The sequence below is a fragment of the Mandrillus leucophaeus genome, unplaced genomic scaffold (assembly GCF_000951045.1).
Source record: "Mandrillus leucophaeus isolate KB7577 unplaced genomic scaffold, Mleu.le_1.0 Scaffold2, whole genome shotgun sequence".
NCBI classification, from domain to species: Eukaryota; Metazoa; Chordata; class Mammalia; order Primates; family Cercopithecidae; genus Mandrillus; species Mandrillus leucophaeus.
This window is the reverse complement of record NW_012102031.1, coordinates 4884706-4907974: the sequence shown is the minus strand read 5'-3', so window position 1 is coordinate 4907974 and position 23269 is coordinate 4884706. Positions and strand designations below refer to the sequence as shown.

The 23269-nt window shown below is 55.4% G+C and overlaps 1 protein-coding gene across 4 annotated transcripts in view; it reads right to left on the bottom strand.

Annotated features, from left to right (window-relative positions):
• Window positions 1–927: 927 nt before the first annotated feature.
• TMEM184B (transmembrane protein 184B) overlaps window positions 928–23269 on the bottom strand; it is a 27679-nt gene continuing 5337 nt past the window's right edge. For 2 of the 4 annotated variants that reach the window (XM_011978881.1, XM_011978880.1), the window contains 6 exons: window positions 11962–12052; window positions 11397–11472; window positions 8078–8169; window positions 6727–6896; window positions 6085–6279; window positions 928–3324 (listed from right to left, as the gene is read on the bottom strand). In XM_011978881.1, coding sequence (XP_011834271.1) covers window positions 3083–3324; window positions 6085–6279; window positions 6727–6896; window positions 8078–8169; window positions 11397–11472; window positions 11962–12052 — 866 coding nt within the window. In that variant the 3' untranslated portion in view covers window positions 928–3082. Of the gene's footprint in view, window positions 3361–4251; window positions 4273–6084; window positions 6280–6726; window positions 6897–8077; window positions 8170–11396; window positions 11473–11961; window positions 12053–23269 lie in introns of all 4 variants that reach the window. The other 2 variants (XM_011978879.1, XM_011978878.1) reach the window with 2 other exon arrangements.

Sequence of the window (23269 nt, the reverse complement as noted above, 5' to 3'; positions counted from 1 at the left end):
GTGTTAGCCAGGATGGTCTCGATCTCCTGACCTCGTGATCCGCCCGTCTCGGCCTCCCAAAGTGCTGGGATTACAGGCTTGAGCCACCGCGCCTGGCCGGGCTGCAAGTTTTAACACTCAGAACACACATTTACAGTGGCACAGACCGAGGTGAGGTCAACTGTGGGGCTGGGTATGGGGCCGGTGGAGTAAGGCACTAGCTGGGCAAAGGTGCAGGATTTGAGTCCTGGAAAGGGCCAAATCGCATAGGTCGGCCACGTCCACGGGGCTTTCTCCCCTTTTCAGGTTGGGACTTGGTGCTTTCCCTGCCAAGACCATGACCCTGAAATACTGAGTTCAGTCCTGTGGGAAGGGCAGCAGGAAGCTGCGGGAGGACGCAGGACCCGCCTCGGGAGGCTGGCGGGAATTCCCCCACCCACGCTGCATTCCTGAGTGCTCCCGTCAGCAGCAAGCCAGGCCCTGAGAAGGCATGCAGTACCAGAGAGGCCAGGCACTGTGCCCACGGCCAGAGGCCCCCTGCCCCAGGGTCCCTGGCCCTGAGGGTCCCAGGGTGGAGGATGGGCCCAGAGATGCAGGAAGCTTGTCTGGAAAGAGGATCCCAGGAAATCCTGGGAGAAGCCTGCAGGAGCGGGGCTGCCAGCATGTGGGTCCCATCGACCTGGTTGACCAAACAGGGAAGGAGCATTGACCACCTGCAGCCCGGCTGTCTGTCCTGGCGTGGGAGCTTCCTGGGGGCTGGGGAGACCCTTTGTCCGAGGGGGGCCTGGGCCTTGACCTTGGTCCCGGTCAATCTGAACCCCCATCACTTAAAGGTTACACACAGGAAGGAGAGGGTTTCCTAAGCCACCCCTGCCCACAGCCACTACACCCACTCCAAACCCAACACAGAGGGCAGGGAGGAGGAAGGAAAAACCTCACCCACATGCAGAGATTTCAATACAATCTATATTATCTCATATATATATTCTTCCTCACTTTATTTGCTCACTTCTGTCACGCATTTAAAATGTCACAGAGACCAAAATAGAGTGGCTTTCTGGTGGAACTCATGGCAGTCATACAACAAGATACAAAACTAGGAGACTCTGTCTTCTCATACATCATACAATTAATTTTTCAAGTATTCTTTATGTACAAAGAGCTACTCTATCTGGAAAGAAAATTAAAAAAAAAAAAAAAAAAAAAAAAAGACAAGGTAGGTTATGCATCCTAAGGAGGAGGAGGGGATGGAGCGGTTGGGCACGTGTTCCCATCCCCATGACCCCAGGGACCGCTGATTCCCTGCCACTGAGCTCCCCCCACCCCCACCCTCCACGCAAACAGCAACGCTGGGGCAGGTGATGACCAAGGGGGTGGGAGTCAGCAGCACACTTTGGCCTGGAGGGAGAAGGGAAGCTACGTCGGAGACAGCTTGGTGAAAGCAGACGGCAGGGGCAGGGCCAGGGCTGGTCCTCAGCCTGTGTCTGCACCTACCTTCCCAGGTTAGGCCCCCCAAGACGGAGGGGGAGAGCTGGCCTCTGGCACAAGGGAAGGAAGGAGGCCAGGAAGACAGCCAGGCCCTGACTCTCCTCACAGGTGGCAGGGAGGGAACCTGTTCATTCCAGGAAGGACCAAAAGAAAGAATCCCCAGTGAACACCAGCAGGATCCCTCTCCCTTACCCTACCAGCTTCTCGAGGCCACTGCAGCCCAAACCCAGGGATAATCTGGGTTTTAGATGCCAGGACACTTTGCCTATAGGGACTTGTGTTGTGACACGAGGCTCTTCCTAAGTCAGGAGCTGGTATAAGCTCAGCCTGCTGGGGGCTCCGGCTCCGGAGGCCCCAGGTCTAGAGGTGTGGAGGGGGAGAGGAGGGGCTTGGTGGTCCTGAACACTCCTGAGGCCTGTCTGAGGGCTCTGGGCCCAGCACTGCAGGATCCTGTGAGCGCCAGCAGCTGAACAAAGAGCCCCAGGGAGCATGTGGGACAGACAGGGAGCCAGAGAGGGGCGCTTTCATATGTGACTAAGGCACAGAAGAGATGGGCCAGGGGCCGGATGGGGCAGAACACCAGGCCCTGTGTAGATGGGGGCCCCGAGAGGAGTCTGGGACCATTCCCCGACCTCTCAGCTCCCCACCGTGTGGCCACCCCTCCCAGCCTCCCTGCCAGACTGCCTTCCCCCGGAAGCTGGTCTGAAACATGGAGACTCAGACCTTTCCCCTGAAATGGGAGGGAGAAGCCCCAGAGAGAGGACCCAGCATCAGCCTGGGAGGGAGGGCTGGGAGCCCCTGAACCCTGGAGCAGCCAGGAAGCAAGGGCTCTGCCCAAAGCTATCGAGGAAGGACCCAGGTGAGCCGGCAGTGCGGGCTGTGGGCTGTCCTTGGTAGGCCAGGGGGAAGGGGCATGAGGCAGGCAGAGGTATGGCCATGACAGGCGGGGACACCCAGGGGCCAGAAGCCCCTGCTTCAACAGAAGTGGTGCCCAGAGGCCCCTGAATGCCCTTTCTGGGTGGGGCCTGTGACTCCTGGTGTCTGGCTCTGATCCTTGCAGCATGCCAGGGAGGTCAGGAGGGGAGGACCACAGAGCGCCCACATCCCCGCTCCTGCCCGGGGTGAGGTGAATCTAGCACTGGACAAAGGTGGACAGGGGAGGGATGCAGGCGGGAAGAGCCCAGGTCAGACAGGGTATTGCACGGTGTGTGTGGGGGCCACGGCTTGCCGACCTCAGCCTGAGAGTCTCGCGGGGAGAAGGGGCTAGAAGGCTGCAGCCGCTGGTCCACACACAAGCACTGGGGCCTGGGCGCGGCTGGTCCCAGCATGCCCCCAGCACAGGATGGGCAGCAGGGGCATGAGCCTTGCTCCCAGTGTCCTCTGCCCTCGCCCGGGCAGTGCAGGCTGGGCCGTGTATAAATATTCCTGAAGGCCCATGGGCGAGCCTGGCTGTCCCCGGTTCCTCTGGAAGTGACATGTGAGTGTTTCTGGTCCAATAAATAAATGGCGGCGTGAGTGCTGTGCCAGCTGCCTCCTGGCCTGGTGGTGTGGCTGGAGGTGGGGCACAGCCTGACCATGGCTACGGCGCCAGCACTTCTGCCACCACAGCCCGCACCTAGAACTCATCATCAGAGCTGAGCAGGAGAGTCTTCTCGTTGTCGCGGGCGCCACTGAGGCTGTGGGAGCGGGAGAGGCCATGGGCGCCACCACGCCAGGCGGGCCCAGGCTCCAGGGTGGAGTGCTGCGTGTACTGCTGGTAGGCGGGTGAGAAGTTGTGGATGGCGTCCTGCACGATGTCGTGCGGGCTCATGGTCTCCTTGAGGCTGCTGGAGATGCTCTTCATGGGGGCGCAGCGGCCTGCCGGGCAGGGGGCGGGAGGGGCGGGTGAGGAGGCTGCTCAGCCCCTGCCTGTGATCCTGGGACAGACTCCCCTAGCCCAAAGCTGTGCCCTTCCACCACCCCTTCTGGGACAGAGAATGGGGTCCAGGATATGAAAAGGGGCAGGAAAAAAAGGACTCCTTTGGCTGAGGAGCCCCAAGGGGAGGCTCAGCTGTGAAGAGGAACAGATGTAACCCCCCACTGGAGCCAGGCCGGCTGGGGGAGGGACCGAGGCTAGAGACTGGCGAGCTATGGGCAGTGAGCCTGGAATGCCCCAGAGAGGCCAGGGCAGGCTCAACCGACTGAAGTCGGGGCATGTGGGGCCAGAGGGCCTGGAAGCCGGGGTGCCCTGTTCCACAGGCGCCAGACGCGTCCCCCACCACCTGGGGAAGTGCTGTGCTCCCTCCACTCTGGAGAGTGCGCCAGGGGCTGGCCCCATCAGGACCAGGCTGGCCTGCACCCCCAGGGCAGCAGATGCGACTCACTGGCTCCCTCTAAGAGGGCTTCCTCCTCATCTCCTCTAATCAATCGTCTGGTCCTCGCGGGCTCAGAGGGGAAAAGCAGCCCAGGAAACAAAACCTGGATGTAAGAGGCAAGCCTAACTCCAGAACCCAGGATTCCTGACTCAGCTTGTGAACTCTTGGAAACATCGTGAAATGCCCCGATATCCCATGAAGAGCACGGTGACCCCAGAAGAGGGCGGGGCATATTCCAGAACGAGAGACTAGGACGGAAGCAAGCAAGCTCTACAGAGGGTGGCCCTTGGCAGGTGCTCTGGGCATTCCCACCCAGGGGTGCCAGTGGGGAGGAGATGAGAACACAGAGGAGCTACAGAGAGAGGCATGCCAGTGACAGTGACCAGAACTGACGTGCAGGACAGACATGCAGACCAAGAGCGGGACCTACCGTAAGGGCCGTATGTTGGCACTGCCCACGGCCAAACCACAGGCAAAAGCAGGGCAAGGGGGGTGGGGAGAGAAGCCGAAGAAATAGAGAAGACAAGAGACAGCTGAGTGAACAATGTGTGCCCACCACCGAGGCCCACCAGCACGACACACCACACACCCTGCCCCCGCCTCAGGCCCCCACAGCGCACCCAGGAAGCTCCAGGTGCCTCCTGGGGCTTGGCAGGGGGGATATCCACCTAGGGATGACTCCTCCCCTGGTGTTCATGCCAACAGGAAACATCCGCCTGGCGGCTGAGTTCCGCCTCCACGTCTAGGTCAGGACGTCCCATCCCCACTTCTTCCCAGGCTAGCTTGGGGCCACATCTGCACCTCATATTTTACAAACCTCACAACACTTCCCAGACCAGGACATGGAGGCTCGGAGGGAGGGGTTACGATCGCACAGCTGAGCCAGCTCTGCACCCAAGCCTATCCTGAGGGCTAAGGGTCTGGGCCTGGGTTAGAGGGTAGCAGGGGGCTCAGGACCAGTGCAGAGGCAGAGAAGGGCAAGCGGCTTCCCTGGCCGGATGCGGGTATGTCTAGGGGCGGTGTGTGGAGGGACAGCTCAGGCTGGGCGGCAGAGACCCAATGGGGCAGGAATGGTTCTTTGCCGTGCCCCCCCTTGCCCCTTGGGGTGGCCCCAGGCCCCAGGCCCCAGGACGATGTTCCTACGGGCACAGGGTATGCCAGACCAGGTCTAAGGGACATCGCCCTCAATGCTGGGTGGGTGTTTGCTAGGTCCTTCCAACTGGGCCATCAGCTGGCAAGCCCTGGCCTTTGTGCGCCTGCTCTTTGGGCCGTAGGGTAGGTCTTCCCCGACCAGGGAAGGCCCAGAGGAAGGGGGGTGGGAAGGAAGGGGGGTGGGAAGGAAGGGGAGCCCCGCTGCAGGCAGACATTTCTACACTCACTACCCACCACGGAGCCTGTGTGGGCCTGCAGGTAGGCCCTGGGGAAGCGGGTTTCTTGCCTCCAGCCACTCGGGCAGACAGCTGGCAGCAGCCAGGCTCCTGGGTAGATGTGTCAGAGAAGGCGGCTCCCCTCTCCCCAGTTCCTCCTGCCTCCCTTCACTGGCTCAGTCATTCTCAGGCCTTCCCAGCCTCCTCTTCCCCATCCTCCAAGGACAAGCCCCTTTGCCCAGTGGCCAGAGGCAGCCCTTCCAGCCCACTGGAGCGTCTCGGCAGCAGCACATTCACACCACCCTGGGAGTGCTTAAAGCACAGAACTCTCAGAGCACACAGCCTGCCAGCCCAGACCCATTACAGCGGCATCTCCGAGGGTGGGGCTGGTATCAGCCCTTTCAAAAGCTCTCCAGGGCATTTTCCAGTACAACTGGGGCCACTTACCACCGTTCTAGCAAGAAGGAAGATTCGCAGGTGTAAAAGAAAGCTGTTAAAACCTATTACCATCCGAGTCTGTTTCTCAGAAGTATTCTTTTTTTAAAACATAGTATATGAGATGAGGGAATTACAGGACAAAATGGTAACCACAGTGTTGGGTGTCAGAAGCCCGAGGGAATTTGTCTGTTCATTACAGTCTCTGTCTGTGTCATCCCTGGGTCTCCACACTTGGACCTGCTGCAAGAGACAGGTGGCCTGAGCTTCCAGGACCGAATCCGTAGTGCTGCTGGCACCTGCTCTTCCCCGACCTCTGTGGCCCCATTTCTGCACATAGAGTGGGGATCCCATGTCCTGACCCAGCCGCACCTGTAGGATGCTGGGAGGTGGGAGGGCCCTGGCATGTTTGGGGCTCCCTGCTTCTCCCCATGGGGGTCACCTAGGACCCTGGCTCATACCTTGTGCGTCCAGTCTCTTGTCAGCATAGACCTTGTAGGTGAAGGCGTGCCGCAGGGCCAGGGCTGCAAAGAACATCTCCACACAGATGATGAAGTCCTGGTAGCCAGCAGCCACAGTGCCCTCGCCCACCGACACGCGGGCCGAGTGGATTTTGGGGATGGCCCCACACTTCTCCAGGATGGCCAGGAGCATGCCTGGATGAGGAGGCATGGGTGTCTGGACCCAGACTGGTCCCCTTCCTGGTCCCCCATCTTCCACAATGCCCCACTCAGCTACCCACACGCCCCAGTAAGGATGTAAGCAGGGCCACAGCTGCTCCTGTAGGGCAGGAGTAGCGACACAAGGCCACAGCCTCCGGAAACCCCGCTCTCCCAGCTCTTTGCCAGCCACCAAAACTGAGATGTCAGCGATTTCGCAGGGTCTCCCAGGCCCTCCCATCCATGTAGCGGCCCCGACAAATCTCCCCCATCCCCTGAGAAAGGCCCTTGAGGGCTCAGATTTCACCCCCAGCAAGTGCCCAGCAGGCTGAGGCCCCTCTGAACAGGCCCCGCGGGCACCAGGGACCATAAGCAGAAGGGGCAGCAGGAAGCACAGAGGACAGGGCAGCATGGGCAGCCTCGAGGCGCTGGGAGGGGGCTCACCTTGCCAGAAGGAGAGAAAGATGACAGACTTGACCATGAAGAACTTGAGGACGGGGCTGTAGGGGCTGAGCAACTCCCGGGTGGCAAAGTAGAAGAGGAAGAGGGCGTAGAGGGCCAGGCTGACGGAGATGTTGTAGATGATGGTCACGTAGAGGTAGCCGCTGGTGACGCTGCAGGACGGGGAGCATTTTCCGGCTGGGACAGACCCTTGGAGGGAAGGGGCTCTCCTCGACTGCACCACACACAGTCCCCATGGCTCTTAGCCCCACATGTCCAGCAGAGCTCAAAGAGCCACTGAAGGGGTCAGAGGGGGTGATCAAAGCGACAGACAGGGGTGGGGGTGTACGGGGTGCGTCTGCAGGCCAGACCAGCTCTGCTGCCTCTGCGTGACTCATGGACTTGTCTACGCCCTGGTGCCCACACTCCTAACACTGGACACCAGTGTGGAAGCCAGGGCTGAGCTGGAGGCCACAGCCTGACAGGCAGATAACAGGCGTCAAAGTGGGTGACGCTGCTTAGCTCTGCTGCCTTTTCACTTGGTCGGCTGCATCCCCCTGACCTCCCTTTGCTCACCTGCCCTGGTAGGGCTGTTGTGCAGTTTACAAACAGTGTGTGCCAAGTGCTTCAAAGCACAGGGTTAGACACATGGTCACTTTTTTTTCTTTTGAGAGATGGAGTTTTGTTCTTGTCACCCAAGCTGGAGTGCAATGGCGTGATCTCGGCTCACCACAACCTCTGTCTCTTGGGTTCTAGCGATTCTCCTGCCTCAGCCTCCCGAGTAGCTGGGATTACAGGCACCCCGTCACCATGCCCGGTTAATTTTTTGTATTTTTAGTAGAGATGGGGTTTCACCATGTTGGCCAGGCTGGTCTTGAACTCCTGACCTCAGGTGATCCACCAGCATTGGCCTCCCAAAGTGCTGGGATTACAGGCATGAGGCACCGTGCCCAGCCACATGGTCATTTTCACTAAGCCCAGAATGAAATGCGTGTGGTCAATTTACACAGCAGGGGCTTATGTACCTGTGGACTTGAGCCGACCTCTTGGGGCTCTGACCCTCTCGCTCCCTGCCTCAGCAGTGGTCACTGTCCCTTTGTGGCCCATCCCTTCGCGGTACCACTCTGCAGCCTGGACGTGAATGTGACTGCTGCCAATGGTTCACTCCTGGGCCGGCAGCGGGGCCAACTGCAAGGGTGTCCACTGCTGGGCTCGGACTTCAGGGGGGCGTGAGCACCAGACACCCAGGAAGGTCACGGCTGTGCGGCCACTCTGGCCGCCCCCTTCCCTGAGCCAAGGCACCAGCCTGTGCCAACACTCCTCCCACACACCCCGGGGAGCACCCGCTGCTTACTCAAAGTCCCCATCCCGGTACTTGCCGAAGGCCTGGAGGACCACAGTGCTGACCGCCATAAGTGGCTTCACCACACAGAACTGCAGGGTGGCCTGTCGGGGGGAAAAGGAGGTTGAGTGTGGAGGAGGAGCACAGAAGGCATGAAGCAAGCTCTGCTTCTGGCAGCCAGAACTGTGCCGGATGGAGGGACAGAGAGGACGAAGGGGACGGAGGGGACGGAGAGGACGGAGAGGACGGAGGGGACGGAGGGGATTGGGGGACAGAGGGGACGGAGGGATGGAGGGACGGAGGGGATGGAAGGATGGAGGGGATGGAAGGATAGAGGAGATGGGGGGGATGGGGGGATGGCTCTGTGTCCTGCTCCCAGGGGACTGCTGTCTGCATGGGGCAGAGGGCAGAACATATAGGAGATGCAGCCCACGCAATGCCATGTGTGAGATGAGCACGTGGAGGAAGGAAGGAACAGTGTGGCAGGGTATGATGGAGGTGGGGGACAGGAGATGCACACAAGGAAGCTTCTCGAGCCAGGACCATCAGGAGGGTGCCGGAGACGAAAGGTTCGACAGCTTGCACCAAGGCCCCAAGGTAGAGGGTGGACAAGTGCAAGGGGCTGCGCACTGGAGAGATGGCCGAGGAAATGGACAGGGCCAGGTCCTAGAGACCTTGGTGCCTGGAGCAAGGCTGGGTCCCCGCTCAAGGAACCAGCCACCGCGGAGCCGGCACAGGTGAGGGCCTCCTCCCATCCTCCAGGTCCACCCCCTGTCCGGTTCCTGGCCCCACTCTCTGGGTCTGGGTCCAGGGTTTCTGGTGAGCACAGGTCACTCTGGGGATGGAGGTGACTCAGGAAATATAGCCCCAGAGCACGTGGGCTCCACAGTCTCGAAATCTGAGTTTGAACTCTGGGGACAGCTTGGGCAGTCACTTGGCCTCTGAGCACAGACTCCCTGGTGAAAAGGACGTAGTGACTCCCCACACCACATGGCCACTGCTGCGGGGTGGCACAGCCAGGAAGCGTGGTGTCTTCTCGGAAGTGTCCCGCCTCTGTGCATGCACTACCGGCGCCTGCTAGTTGGCTGAGCCACGGAAAGAATTCCTCAGCCAGGTTTTCCTGATTCCCTACGGGAGGACCTGTGGTGCCCATAACATCACTAGTATCACCATTATCTTGAAAGCAAATAAATCTAAGCCCTAAGGCCCCTCCTGAGGAGCTGGGGGGTGGTTAAATCCAATCCAAAAGGCTCGGCTAGTGTAGCTGCAAAAAGGACGAGGAGCCTGGAGCAGGAACAGTGACCTGTGGAACCTGCAGCTCCTGCCCCAACCGGGGATCTGAGCCAGGCTTGCAGGGGAGCCCCAGGCAGCCCGCACCATGGGGCTGCCATACGGAGAGGCGTGTGTGATGGGGCAGACGTGTAGTCTCACTCTCAGAAAGCCCCAAAGAATGTCCCTGGCCCTGTCATCCCGCCTAGAAGAAGTGGGACTGGCACCTTCTGGGGAAAAGGGAAGAGCGGCAGTTTGCGTGAATTCTAGTTATGAGCCTGGGAAAAGGGAAGAGCAGCAGTATGAGTGAATTCTAGTTATGAGCCTGGCAGCAGGCTGGTGCTTCCCTGGGTCAGTTCACCTAGTACTCACGACAGCCCCCTGATGTGGGTGCTATCATTATCCTCATGGTACAGATGAGGAAACTGAAGCACAGAGAAGCTGAAGCAGCAGAAGCAGAGCCCAGGCCAGTAGGCCCCAGAATCATCACCTCACCATACCCTGGACCAGTCAGCAGTTCCCAGGCTGGGCTGGACATCAGAACCCCCCGGGGAGTTTTAAACACGTGCCAGGTTCCAGGGCTCCATTCCAGAGCTTCTCCTGCGGGCTAGGGCAGTGAGTGGTGATCGGGAATCTCTGCTTTAAGTAGGGAATCTCTCCAGAAGATCTGGATATTGAGCGCTGGCCCTGAGGAGTCAAAGGCCTGTCTCTGTGCCCCCAGGACAAAGCTGTGGGGTGTGCTCTCTCGCCTTGGTAAAGAAAGGAAGAGGCCTCTTTTGTTCTCTTACTTCTTGTATCTCTCCCTGCAACCGCCAGGAACAAGAGCAGAACATCTGAGCCCACAGGGCTGGGGAATCATTTCTAACAAGGCCACCCTAGCTAACAATCATGAAATCAAAACTTTGTAGACAATATAATCGTCAAACAAGGCGGTGAGTCACAGCTGGCCGGAACCTGGGTGGCTGCACCAACTGGTAAACAATGGCTCTCAATGCCCCACCCTGAACCCAGGATAGTTTTAACTCTTTCCCTGCAGGTCCGGTGGTGAGATTCCGAATTTAGGAACATGCTAAGGAAGGAAGGTCTGGAAGCAGAACTGGAGACTTGGCATGGCCAGGCAGAGGCTTTGTGGGTGTGCCCGCCTTGTGGCCTGGGCCCTGCACAGAAGGGAGCAGCAGGCCCTGCCCTCCCTGCCCAAGCCACAGTGACTTGGCTGTGGGTTTCGTATCCTTTTGTGACTACTCTTGGTGAAGTTGGAGAGGCTGACATGACAGAGCCCCTACAGAGCCCCAGAGGAGACGAGGTCATGAAGACTGGGCGTGATCCCCTCCGACTCTGCCTCCCTGAACAGGAGGCCGTGGACTCCGCCATGCCGGGCTGAAAGCTCTACATCCATGACCTCATCTGATCCTCACAACCATCTCTCGAGAGGAGTATCATTACACTCATTTTACAGTGGAGGAAACTAAAGCTCAGAGAGGGTGAGCCAATTATCCAAGGTCACACAGTCAGAAGAAAAGCTGGAAATCAGGCTCGGATGGTCAGACACCCAGGCCCACACACTGAGTGACCCCACCACACTGCCTCCGCCCAGGTTACTCTAGATCACACGGAGGTCAGCCCAGGAAGCTAGAGCGGCTGGACTGCCAACCAGGAAATGCAGGGAGAGATGGCACAGGCCTGTTCTAGCGTGTGTCTTTAATGCCGAAACCCTCCTGCCCCCTAGCTGCAGCTGATGAGAAGTTTTCAAACGGAGGTTCTAGAATCCCCATGCACCACTTCTGATTCTCGCACACACCAAGACTTGGTCACACGAGCAAGAGTCTGGGCTCAGCTCTTGCCCACAGTGCAGCAGACACTCCCAGGATGCCGGTCGCTGCCCCTCCAAGCACACCCTGCTAATGTGGTGCCCGCCTAACAGCTTCGGGGGCTGGGTGCTAGGGGCCTGGGGGGCCTCATAGGAAAGGGAACCTCTTCAGGTGGGGCCCAGGGCAGCCCAGGGCAGGGTTTCCCAGTCCCCACCCTGCTCCTCCTGACCTAGGCAGCTGCTGGGGGCACACACCTGTTTGCAGAACCGCAGAAACCCGATGGAGTAAGTCTTTCCCCAGAGGCAGCAGGTGCCATACACACAGCTGGACCTGGAGGAGACAAGCATGGGAGGCAGCAGCGGTGAGTGAAGAGCCAGGACTTAGGAACGGTGGGGTGGGGAAGGCCGCCCTCCCATCCACCCAGAGGAGCTGGGGCACACATCCCGGGCAGACTTTGAACCCGAGGCCAAGCACAGGGAGAGGTATGGCAGGGCATCTGCATGTGCCATAGGCGGAGGGACACAGAGCTGCACTGGCCCTGGGGTGACAAACCAACTTGGAAAGCTCTGAATGTAAAAACTGCAGGAGGCAGAAACAGGAAAGCACTAAGACTGAGACAGGAAGAGAGAGAGAGAGAATGAGCCGCAGAGGCCCTCCTAAACGCCAAGAAGAATGAATGGCTCAGGAAATGTGGCAAGGCACAGCAGGTCAAGGTCACGGGCAGAGATGGTCTGTGTCCAGCTGGTGCCAGGACAGCTCCAGGTACACAAGGCCCAGGAAACGGGGTGGTTTAGGGCTCCAGGAAGACTCCATACTCACTCAATGGGTTTTCCTCTGATCTCCGACATGATGGAACTTTCTCCTCCTAGGTACTCATAGCACAGGCTCAGGAAATTATAGATGACCAAGGCTGCGAAAACAGTGTCCAGGGGAAACCAGTCAAATCAGCAGAATGGGTCCACAGATGCTGGGATTCTAAACGGCAATAGAGGTGAAAGAGCCACAGCCATGCGTGGCAACAGGGAGGAGCCTGGGGGACATAAGGTTGTGCAAAAGGAGCCTGTCAAGAACGCACACAGCTGACCTTCCGCTCCTAAGTTCAAATCCCAGCACACCTAAATTATCTTACCCAGGGATGCACCCCTACACTGGCGTAATACTACAAAGGGAAGCAAGGAAGGGACTGCCGTGAGTTCAGGGTTATGTGGGGAGGCCGGAGAAGGCTGAGATAAGGGTGGGCACTCAGGAGGTTTGGGAGGGCTGGCAGTGTCGACCCTGGGGGGAAGGGGTATTGGCTTTATTAGTTTTTCCAGGCGCAGTGGCACGTGCCTGTGGTCCCAGCTACTGCTGAGGCGGGAGGACGGCTTGAGTCTGGGCGTTCTGGGCTGTAGTGTGCTATGTCGATCTGGTGTCTGCGCCGAGACTGGTAGTAGTATGGTGATCTCCTGGGAGTGGGGGATCACCAAGTTGCCGAAGGAGGGGTGAACCAGCCCAGGCTGGAAACAGAGCAAGTGCAACTCCAGGGTGGGATCGCACCTCTGAATGGCCACTGCATTCCAGCCTGGGCAACATAGCGAGACCTCATCTCTAATGTATTTATAAGTAAATATTTGTCTTACATACTTGTGTGTTATAGATCACAATTTTATAAGATAACCACAAAACAGTCTTTATGAAAATCTTGGGAGAAATTGCAAGCAGGAATGAGAGCGCAGAACCTTCATCCAGTCAACAACCTGTAGCGGTATCCGGAATACACACAGCACTATGAGCTACAACAAAGCACACAAGCAGCACAGAACACAGCGCAGAAACCTCGGGAAGCTTAGGCTGCTCATTCTAAACTGGGACTCGGCTCAACATCTCCACAAAGACCCAAACTTTGCCACAGGGAGTGATGGCACAGCACGTCTGCTGTAAATGTGGATGCTATAAATACAGCAACACGCTGTAACGGGTCTCCTGGTCGGTGGGTTTCTGCTGGGTCAGCAAAATGAAGGCTGCGGCCTGCAGGGTGCTAGAGGCAAATGGATATACCAGGATGGAGGAGAGCATGGAGAAGAGGAAGAGGGGTGCAGCAGAGGGTACCCAAAAGGAACGAATGCAAGAGGAAGAGCCAGAGCGAGGACATGGGAATGAGGATGGGCATCCAGCAAAGGCACAAAGCCAAGGGGAGGGGCAGAACAGGGTGAGGGGAACAGGGTGAGGGGAACAGGTCGAGGGAGCCACAGTGGCCCTGCAGCCAGAGGGCTCCTTCTCATCCCATCCCGCCAGCCCCTGCAGCATAAAGTCCTTTAAGGCTCCCTGGTGCTGCCCAGCTTGGCAGTTGGTCTTTCAATGGGTGACCTGGTCCCTGCCCATGCTCCCGCCACTCCCGAGCAGCACTAATGCTGCGCTTCTCCCCAGAGCAGGTTCTCTACCCTTCGGTGCTTCTGCACTCCCAGATCCCAGAGGCTCCAGAGCCCTTCCCGCTGTGCTCTCAGGATCCATTAACCCCCGCTGGACAGCACCCAGTGTGACAAGTCCCCGGTGACCATCGTGGAATTGAGTGCCCTCCTACCCATGAAACCTGATTTGCAGACACTTCCCAGCGCTTCCCACCCTGTGTCATAATGACTGTCTCCTCCTCTCCTTCCTCAGGACACAGGCGCCACTGGTGGCACACACGGGGCACACCACAACTGTTTCACTGACTGAACTGGGGCATGGAAAGCCCGGTGATGCTTTTTAGGCAAAGTTGGCCTTCAGCAATTTGGAAAGGAACATATTTGCGGCATTTTACGCGACTCACGGTTGCCCTAACCCATTAAGCGCTCCCATCTCCAGGTGACATCCACATATAATATCCATGAAGAAACAGATGGTTATTTTACACTAGTGTGTTAGTAATTATTTGCACAGCCATGGTAAGTAGAATACAGATAAAACCATGAATGAAGTTCCTCCCTATATGTCTGTCCCCCAGCGCTGACTACGCCTTGTTGTGACTGTCCCTTTGCCCTTCACATACATACAGCAGAGGTATGCGATGTGTGTGAGCCTCTTTGGGTTCAGTTTCCTCATCTATCAAAGGGGATCACAGGAGCACCAACTTGGCAGGTGGCTGTGAAGCGTGAGCATCAAAGTGCTCAGAAGTGTGTCCGGGGCGTGCTGTGCTGGGTGTTGGCTGTCATGACCATTACTGTCTATGTGCTGCCTGCAGGGCAAGGAGCCCCTGGACAGGGCTGAGGGCCGTGTGTACTGCCTGCCTGTGCTGGAGGCAGCTCAGGATGTCTCAGGACAGACGAGTCTCCACCAATCTCCAGATGACTCTTCACTAGCAAGAACTACGGAGCGAAGGGAAAGGGGTGGGCATTAAGCCAAATGTGGTATCAACCTGTCAGTAACCTCTGTTCAAAACCTCACAAGGCCAAGCACAATGACAGTGTCCATTCTAAGCCGGGTCCAGCTATATCATGACAGTTGTATTTTCTTTTTTGTTTGTCTGGGTTTTGTTTTTTATTTTTTTGAGACAGAGTCTCGCTCTGTTGCCCAGGCTGGAGTGCAGTGGCGCGACCTTGGCTCACTGCAACCTCCACTTCCAGGGTTCAAGCGATTCTCCTGCCTCAACCTCCCAAGTAACTGGGATTACAGGCATGCGCCACCACACGCAGCTAATTTTGTATTTTTAGTAGAGACAGGGTTTCACCATGTTGGCCAGGGTGGTCTCGAACTTCTGACCTCAGGTGATCTGCCCACCTCAGCCTCCCAAAGTGCTGGGATTACAGGCGTGAGCCACCGTGCCCGGCCAACGGTTGCATTTTCTAAAGATTGCCACACCCCGTGATGCTGACACCCCACCTCTGAGAGGTGGGGTCCTGTACCCTCCCTTTGCATTCGGTGGACCTGAGTAACTAAAGCCAAAGTGATGTTTCATGACATCTGATGTAGGGGTTAGAAAAGGCCTCTTTCCTCTGGCTCTTCCTTGAGTGCCCGTCCTTGCACCCAACCACCATGCAGGGGGGAAGCACGAGCTAGCCTTTGGAGACACTGCACAGACAGGCTCATGTGAGGGAACTGAGGCCTTCAGCTGACAGCCAGCATCAACTGCCAGGCACACAAGGGAGCGAGCCTTCAGGTGGTCTGCCCCGGCCTTCACACTCTCCTGCCAAAGCCCAGAGGTCACGGAGCAGGGACGAACTACCTCCCCCACGCCCAGTCCAAATTCTTGACCTATAATATCCGTGAAGAAATTGGATGGTTGTTTTACACTTGTGTGTTTTGGCAGTAGGTATCTGCACAGCCATGGTAAGTGGAATACAGGTAAAACCACAACTGAAGCTCCTGGGTCGTGCAGTGACCGCTCACGCCTGCATGCAACGGTACATTCTAGTCCCTCTGCTCACCCCAGAGGCAGACCCTGCTGAGATGCCGCCTGCTCTGTCCTGCAGCCCGCTGACTTCACTACCACCCCTCTCTGGGCTCTGCCTGATCCTTCTGGCACAAAAGCAGCATCAAGTAAGGTAAAGAGCCATGGGCCCTGGAGCCAGCCTGTCTTGGTGTGGACTGTGGTCCCACCCCTTAGGAGCTGTGTGGCCTCAGGCAAGTGTCTTAAGCGCTCCATGCCTGAATTTCGAATTTCCTCATCTGTAAGCGGGATAACTCCTTCCTTGGTGGGGTGAGGGGCTGTGAACGTGCAGAGCCTTAGATGAGCTGAGCGCACAGGCAAGAGTCCCCGGTGTGTTGCCTACTGCTTTTTCCAGACCGTAAACTCCTTGCAGGTAGAATGCAGTCCTACCTCCAAAGACTACCGAGGGCCTGGCAGCTACAAATGCAATCAACGCTGAAAGAAGGAACGGACAGACGTACATGGGCCATCTCCCCAGGGGAGCCTGCCATGACAACAGGCTCAGGCAGGTCAGGAGGGGACACCCCACTCTTACTCCAACACTGGAGGAGCTCCTCTCAGAGGCTGGCTCCAAGATCATCAGCTTTCCAGTCTCCAGTGACAAAACCCTCCAGGGAAGCCACAGGGGTCCCAGGCCCATGAGCCCCCTCTATCTGGAAGCTCCCTCCCGGGCGAGCCCATCCCTGCAGTCCTCTCCCGAGAAAGGCCTGGCACCTGGGCTCATGTCCTTTCCTGCATCAAAACACACGTTAGCAGTCAGCACACTTTTGAATGACGTGGCCGGGGTCCATCCGTAACCGGCTCTGCATACAACTGATCAGAATTGTCAAATGTCATCGTCTCTCTCAGTTCAAGATTCTTGACCTTTTGGAGGTGCTCTGGGGCCGGCCAGTCTATAAAGCACCAATTTACTGACAGCTCCCTTTAAAGAATCATTAGTGAGTCGATAATTGACTCCCTAATTCTTGGAGAAGATGAGACAGAATCTCCTTAGACGTGACGCAACCGGCCCAAGCCCGGCCCCACTGACGAACTAGACACATCAGTTTCCCTCCTGGAAAGTACAGAACCATGTGAAACACCACCTCCAACATCCCAGCAAAAGTGTTTAAATGGAAAACTCAACACATCCCCTGGAAACAAACACAAAGATGTGTGCCCTGGATGTAAGAAGAGCGGAGAAGCTGAGGTGGGGCTGGAGGGAGGGTGCTTGGCCGGGAAGCTCACTGCCCACCGCCCTTCCCACCATGGCTCCAGTACCAGACCCCTGAAGAGGCCTCGGAGACACACAATGACTCTACACCTCCCTAAATATCCACCACAGCTGGTGTGCCAGGCTCTGTGCGAAGCCCTGGGGACTCCTAAATGATCAAGGAGCCCTCAGGCCAAGTCCAGAGGGCAGCAACCAGCATGAGGGACCAGACAGCCTCTCTCCTGGCCTGGACAATCAGGCTGTGGCTTCTCTGGAGGGTTATGTCTTTGGAGACTGAAGAGTTGATGGCCGTGGGGCCAGCGTCTGGGAGGAACTCCTCCAGCATTGGAAAGAGAGTAGGCTGTCCATCCCCCACCCCCAAACCCCCCCTGGAACTTTCTGCCCCACTCTAGACACCAAATCTTAAACTATAGACAAATGCACACTATCAGGAGAGAAGGACCAGGATGAACACAAAACAAGGACTGTGCTGGGGATGAGAAGACATCAGGGGTCACTCTCTTAATAGACGTGACAAGCACCTTGTTCCCAGGGTCAGATGGGACTCCCAGGGGCAGATCCCAGGACTGCAGCTCAATACACTCAATATAAAAAACCATTTCCTTTTTTTTTTTTTTTTTCCTTTGATGCAGGGTCTCAGTCTGTTGCCCAGGCTGGAGTGCACAGATGCAATCATGGCTCGCTGTAGCCTTGACCTCCCAAGCTCAATCGATCCTCCCACCTCAGCCTCCTGAGTAGCTGGGACTACAGGTATGTGCCACCATGCCTGGCTAATTTTTGCTTTTTGTTTTTTTTGTAGAGACAGGGTTTCACCATGTTGTCCAGGCTGGTCTTGAACCCCTGGGCTCAAGTGATCTGCTGGTCTCAGCCTCCCAAAGCTCTGGGATTAAGGGGATGAGTCACTGCGCCTGGCCTATAAGAAACCATTTCTAACGGGCAGAGTCCAGAGATGGAAGTCATGAGCTTGCTGCCAACAGAAGCAATCAGGCTGGGCAAGCCCTCAGCAGACTTTCTAAAGGGGTCCCTTCCAAACCTGAGGCTCCAGGCTTCTCCCTCGTGACTTTCCTGTCCCTTGCGGATCCTGTTTATTCCTGTTTCTCGCCACCCCAAATGCTGCTTCTGACCTCTCCTCTACTGGCTTCTTTTGAATGGGCTTCTTTCCTATCGGCAGCTCCTTGAGTCTGGGTAGGAAGCTGTAGTCCAAGAGACTGCTCCTGACCCAGCCTCTCAGCTGGCCCATGACCTAGTAACTGCTACAGAATCCAGCAGTTGTAAGGCTTTACATGTTCACACACCCCTCCAACAACCGCCACCCCATTCCCCCACAAGGATGGAGTTATCTCCACTTACAGATAAGGAAATTCAGGCACGGAGCACCTAAGACACTTGCCCCAAGAGCCCCTGGGCTTTGAGAAAAGACTCAGTACTTGCCCTCCCACGTTTCTGCGTGCAGCTCTCAGGGTCAGGAGGCAGACACACTCATATAACTCACTATAACTTCAATGCACACTCGCTGTGCGCCTACTGTGTGCCACACACTGTGTGCAGAACCTCAATGGCCCTGGGCACACTGGGCCATTCTAAGCTCATCTCCTGTGCACACCTTCAGCGCCTAAAGCTGGCCTCATGGCCCAGCCCTCTGCTGCAGAGAAACACTCTGATTACTTGGAAAGACTGGGACATTCTGTATTTCAGATAACTGGAGATCGAGACCATCCTGGCTAACTCAGTGAAACCCCGTCTCTACTAAAAATACAAAAAATTAGCTGGGCATGGTGGCAGGCGCCTGTAGTCCCAGCTACTTGGGAGGCTGAGGCAGGAGAATGGCGTGAACCCGGGAGGCGGAGCTTGCAGTGAGCTGAGACCACGCCACGGCACTCCAGCCTGGGCGACAGAGCGAGACTCCGTCTCAAAAAAAAGAAAATAGGGGCCTTAGAATGTTCTTCTGCCCCTTTTCAGTGATGGGTGATCATCCTGGACAAGAATGGGCACAGTGTGTTGCAACCAAGGGGGCAGGGGTCTGCATGGTACAAGTGACCCCAGACTTCAAGTTGTGCCAAATGGCTCCTCTTCTCCTCCCTATTGGTTTTTTTTTTTTTTTCTTTGAGACAGAGTTTTGCTCTTGTTGCCCAGGCTGGAGTGTAATGGCACAATCTCAGCTCACCACAACCTCCACCTCCTGGGTTCAAGCAATTCTCCTACCTCAGCCTCCCGAGTAGCTGGGATTACAGGCATGTGCCACCACGCCGGGCTGATTTTGTATTTTTAGTAGAGACAGGGTTTCTCCATGTTGGCCAGGCTGGGCTCGAACTCCCGACCTCAGGTGATTCACCTGCCTTGGCCTCCCAAAGTGCTGGGATTACAGGTGTGAGCCACCGCACCTGGCCCCCTCGTGGCTTTTTTGTCCTCTGCTGATCCTGCTTATTCCTGCTTCTTGGCGCCCCGAATGCTGTTTCTGACTTCTCTTCTACCAGCTTCTTCTGAATGTCTTTCTGCACTCGTATCTATCGAGTTCTTTTTTTTTTTCTTTTCTTTTCTTTGTTTTTTTGAGACAGTCTCTCACTGTCGCCAGGCTGGAGAGCAGTGGTGCGATCTCGGCTCACTGCAACCTCTGTCTTCTGGGTTCAAGTGATTCTCCTGCCTCAGCCTCCTGAGTAGCTGAGACTACAGGTGTGCACCACCACGCTCAGCTAATTTTTGTATTTTCAGTAGAGATGGGCTTTTACCATGTTGGCCAGGATGGTCTCAATCTCTTGACCTCATGATCCAACCGCCTCGGCCTCCCGAAGTGCTGGGTCACCATGCCCGGCCACTACTGGGGTCTCATAATCCTTGGCTCTATCTGTAAGAGCCCCGGCCAGCCAGTGCCACGGCCAGCCAGGGAGTCCTTCTGGCAGCAAACTGGCCTGTGGCCCTCGTGTGGCCCTTGGCTGTGCTCACCCCAGTTGGACAGTGAATGAAGCATCATTCTCTGTTGCTTTCATGCATTCAAATCTCTTTCCCTAACAGAAGTTCACACTTTTCCAGGGGAGAAACTTGTCCTGTCCTCTCCATCACCACGCTGGCACAGAGCCCCAGGATTCAGAGACCCAGGTGCGAGTCTGGCCTTTGGCCATCACGATCTGGGTCACTCTGGACAAGATTCAGACACTATTCGAAATTTTTTCACATTTGTAAAATGGGGATGATAATATATATACTCTGCCAGGTACTTGGGAGGTGAGAATGAGCTAACAGTGATGAAAAACACGTGGTAAAACTGTGAAATGCCACGCAAACATTCTTAACAAACAGCAACCGCATAAAGCGACATACGGACACTGTCTCCTGCCTCTGAACCCCAAGGCCCCGTGCCTCTGATCATAGAACCCCCCCAGCGCTGCCTCAGAGCTGTCTTTACGGCCCACCCCCAACCCCACAATCAAACACTAAACGCACATGGGGGGTGGTTCCCACCCTGCCCCCATCTGCCTGCCACTGTACAACCTCTGGTGATGCATGCCAGTGCTATGAATTCCAGCCCTCGCAGACGGTACGTGGCACCAAGCTCTCTTCCAAGACTCAGCCCTCTCTGAGAACAGGAAGCACCAGTCACAAGTTCACAGGCTAAACATACACTTATCTCCATTATCCCCCTCCTAACGCCACTGAAATGAGAACGAATGAAGGTGGGGTGGGGAGCAAACCTTCAAGGACAAGGGGAATGGCAACAGCCAACTGACATCAACAAAGCTCTGAACGCCACATGCTCACCGCTACACGGTCACCGAGTGGCGGACGGTTAGCAGGGTGGGGGTGGGAGCCAGAGCCCTAGGAAACCTCAGCACTGCACGTGCCAGGCAGCTCTGGAGGCTGTGGGTGAGGATACAGATGCAGAAGCTGGTTAAGTCTCCACGTGGAACCACTGGATTATAAGTTTCAACAAAGGCTGAGACAGCTCCATCCTCAGAACACGGTCCAGCTGAGGGCCGTAATGGGACGACTTGGAGAAAATCCAAAGACTAAGCCTGAATATGAAGGGCAAGAGGTCCTCTCAGGTCTCTGCCACTCTGCACCGGTCACTCAGCCTGTTCAGTGTTTTGAGGCAGGAGATGAGAAACTACTCTTTATAGAAAAGAGGTCCCAGAATTTAAAAAGCCTTCATTTGGTACCTGCCCCCATGCTGCATACAAATAGCCATGGAAACACCCCACACTCCATCACCCAATCAGGAGACCCAGCAATTTTCTTTTTTTTCTGGAGCAGGGAGAGAAAGGTCTTGCTCTGTTGCCAGGCTTGAGTGCAGTGGCACGATCACGGCTCAGTGCAGCCTCAAACTCCTGGGCTCCAGCCATCCTCCTGCCTCGGCCTCCTGAGTTGCTGGTATTTTCAGCCCCGTTCTTAAATATAGAAAATAGCCAAGGACACTGATATTTGAGGAGCACTTCTAACAAAAAGGTCAAAGACCAAAGCGAACAAATAGATGAAAGGAACTCAAGAGATAGAGACAATGTAGGGAACAGAAGAAAACTGCAATGAACATCCCCAGCGACCAAAGAACGATACTCTCTCCCGTATCAAGAACAAGGCATCATAAAGAACAAGAACGGAGAGAGCTACTGACATTTTAAAACATGATAAAGGAAATAAAACATTCAATAGAAAAGCTCAAAGGTAAGATTAAAAAAAAAAAAAAAGAAAACAAAACAAAACAAAATTCCTGAAAAACAGTACCAAAAAAGAGCCAGAAAATTATAAAGAAAATTTGAGGCTCGGCCGGGCGCGGTGGCTCAAGCCTGTAATCCCAGCACTTTGGGAGGCCGAGGCGGGCGGATCACGAGGTCAGGAGATCGAGACCATCCTGGCTAACACGGTGAAACCCCGTCTCTACTAAAAAATACAAAAAACTAGCCGGGCGAGGTGGCGGGCGCCTGTACTCCCAGCTACTCGGGAGGCTGAGGCAGGAGAATGGTGTAAACCTGGGAGGTGGAGCTTGCAGTGAGCTGAGATCCGGCCACTGCACTCCAGCCTGGGCGACAGAGCAAGACTCCATCTCAAAAAAAAAAAAAGAAAGAAAATTTGAGGCTCAATCCGGAAGCATGAGGTCCTACTAACAGGAATTCCAGAAAGGGAGATTGGAAGAAAGTGGAGGGGAAGAAATGATCAAAGAAACATACAGAAAGACTTCCCAGAACCTTAAGGCAGGAGCGTCCACGCTGGAAGGGCCCGCCAGGTTGCTGAGCACAATGACTATCCCACCTCCTGTGAGATTTCAGGACTCTGGGGATTAAGACAAGATCCTAAATACAAAGAGGAGAGGGGAAAAAAAAGCAAAAAAAAAAAAAAAGAGTGAAGCAGGTCACACACACACACAGGTACTAGGGGTCGAATACAGCAGACTTTCCAGAAATTACATCAGAATCTAAGACAGGAAGACATGCCTTCGAAATTCAAAGGGAGAAGGATTTCCAACTTAGGATTGTATTTCCCTTGAATACCAGTCAAATAGAACAATATACTAAAGATATTTTCAGATTCCACAAAATAGGCCTCCCATGCATTCTCTTTCTCAGGAAGCTGCTGGAAGATGTGCTCCAACCAGGCAGAGAGAGCAAACCATGAACAAGGAGGAAACAGCCTCCACGGAACAGGTGACTCAGCACAGGAGAAGCAGTTTCCAGGCTGATGGTGAATGAAAGAGCCAGGGCAACAGCTGAGCAGCGGGAGCCTGGAAAGCAGGCATTCCTGACTGCACCACAGGGAGAAGGTTCCAGGAGAAACGCCATGGGGAAAATGGCAGAGCTCATGGATTCCTGGATTGGCCTGGCTTCACTGAGAGCAGGGCTGGTTTGGTTTTTGTTATGTTTTGTTTTTAAATTCAATTGAAGTATTTAGGAATAAACTAATGATAGGTATGTAGAAAACTGAGCAAACTAAAAGAAGGCAAGTAGTAACTGAAGCAAAAAACAAAAAGTTACACAGGAAAAGGAAATGGATAGGATGCGGTGGCTCATGCCTATAATCCCGGCACTCTGGGAGGCCAAGGCAGAAGAATCATTTGAGCCTAGGAGTTTGAGACCACCCTAGGCAACACAGTGAGACTTCATCTCTACAAAAAAAAAAAAAGAAAAAAATTACTGGAGCATGGTGGCGGCACACACCTGTGTGTGTCAGAACAAGACCTGTCTCTCAAACAAAGCCCTTCCACAATAGGAAGTCACTACGTATATAAAACTGAAAAACAACAACAAAAACCAGTATAAGCATATTTTTAGGTCATTCTAGGAAGAAAACAGCTGAAAGAGTTGAAAGTACAGTGAACTCTGGAGTGAGGAGTTAGAGGAGTTTTGTGTTTCAACCATATGCCTATGTTACTTTAATAAACGTAAATTTTTTCAGTGTTTTTTAAAAGCAGAATTTTGTTAACAAAGAAAAAAAGTGGCCGGGTGCAGTGGCTCACGCCTGTAATCCCAGCACTTTGGGAGGCCGAGGCGGGCGGATCACGAGGTCAGGAGATCGAGACCATCCTGGCAAACACGGTGAAACCC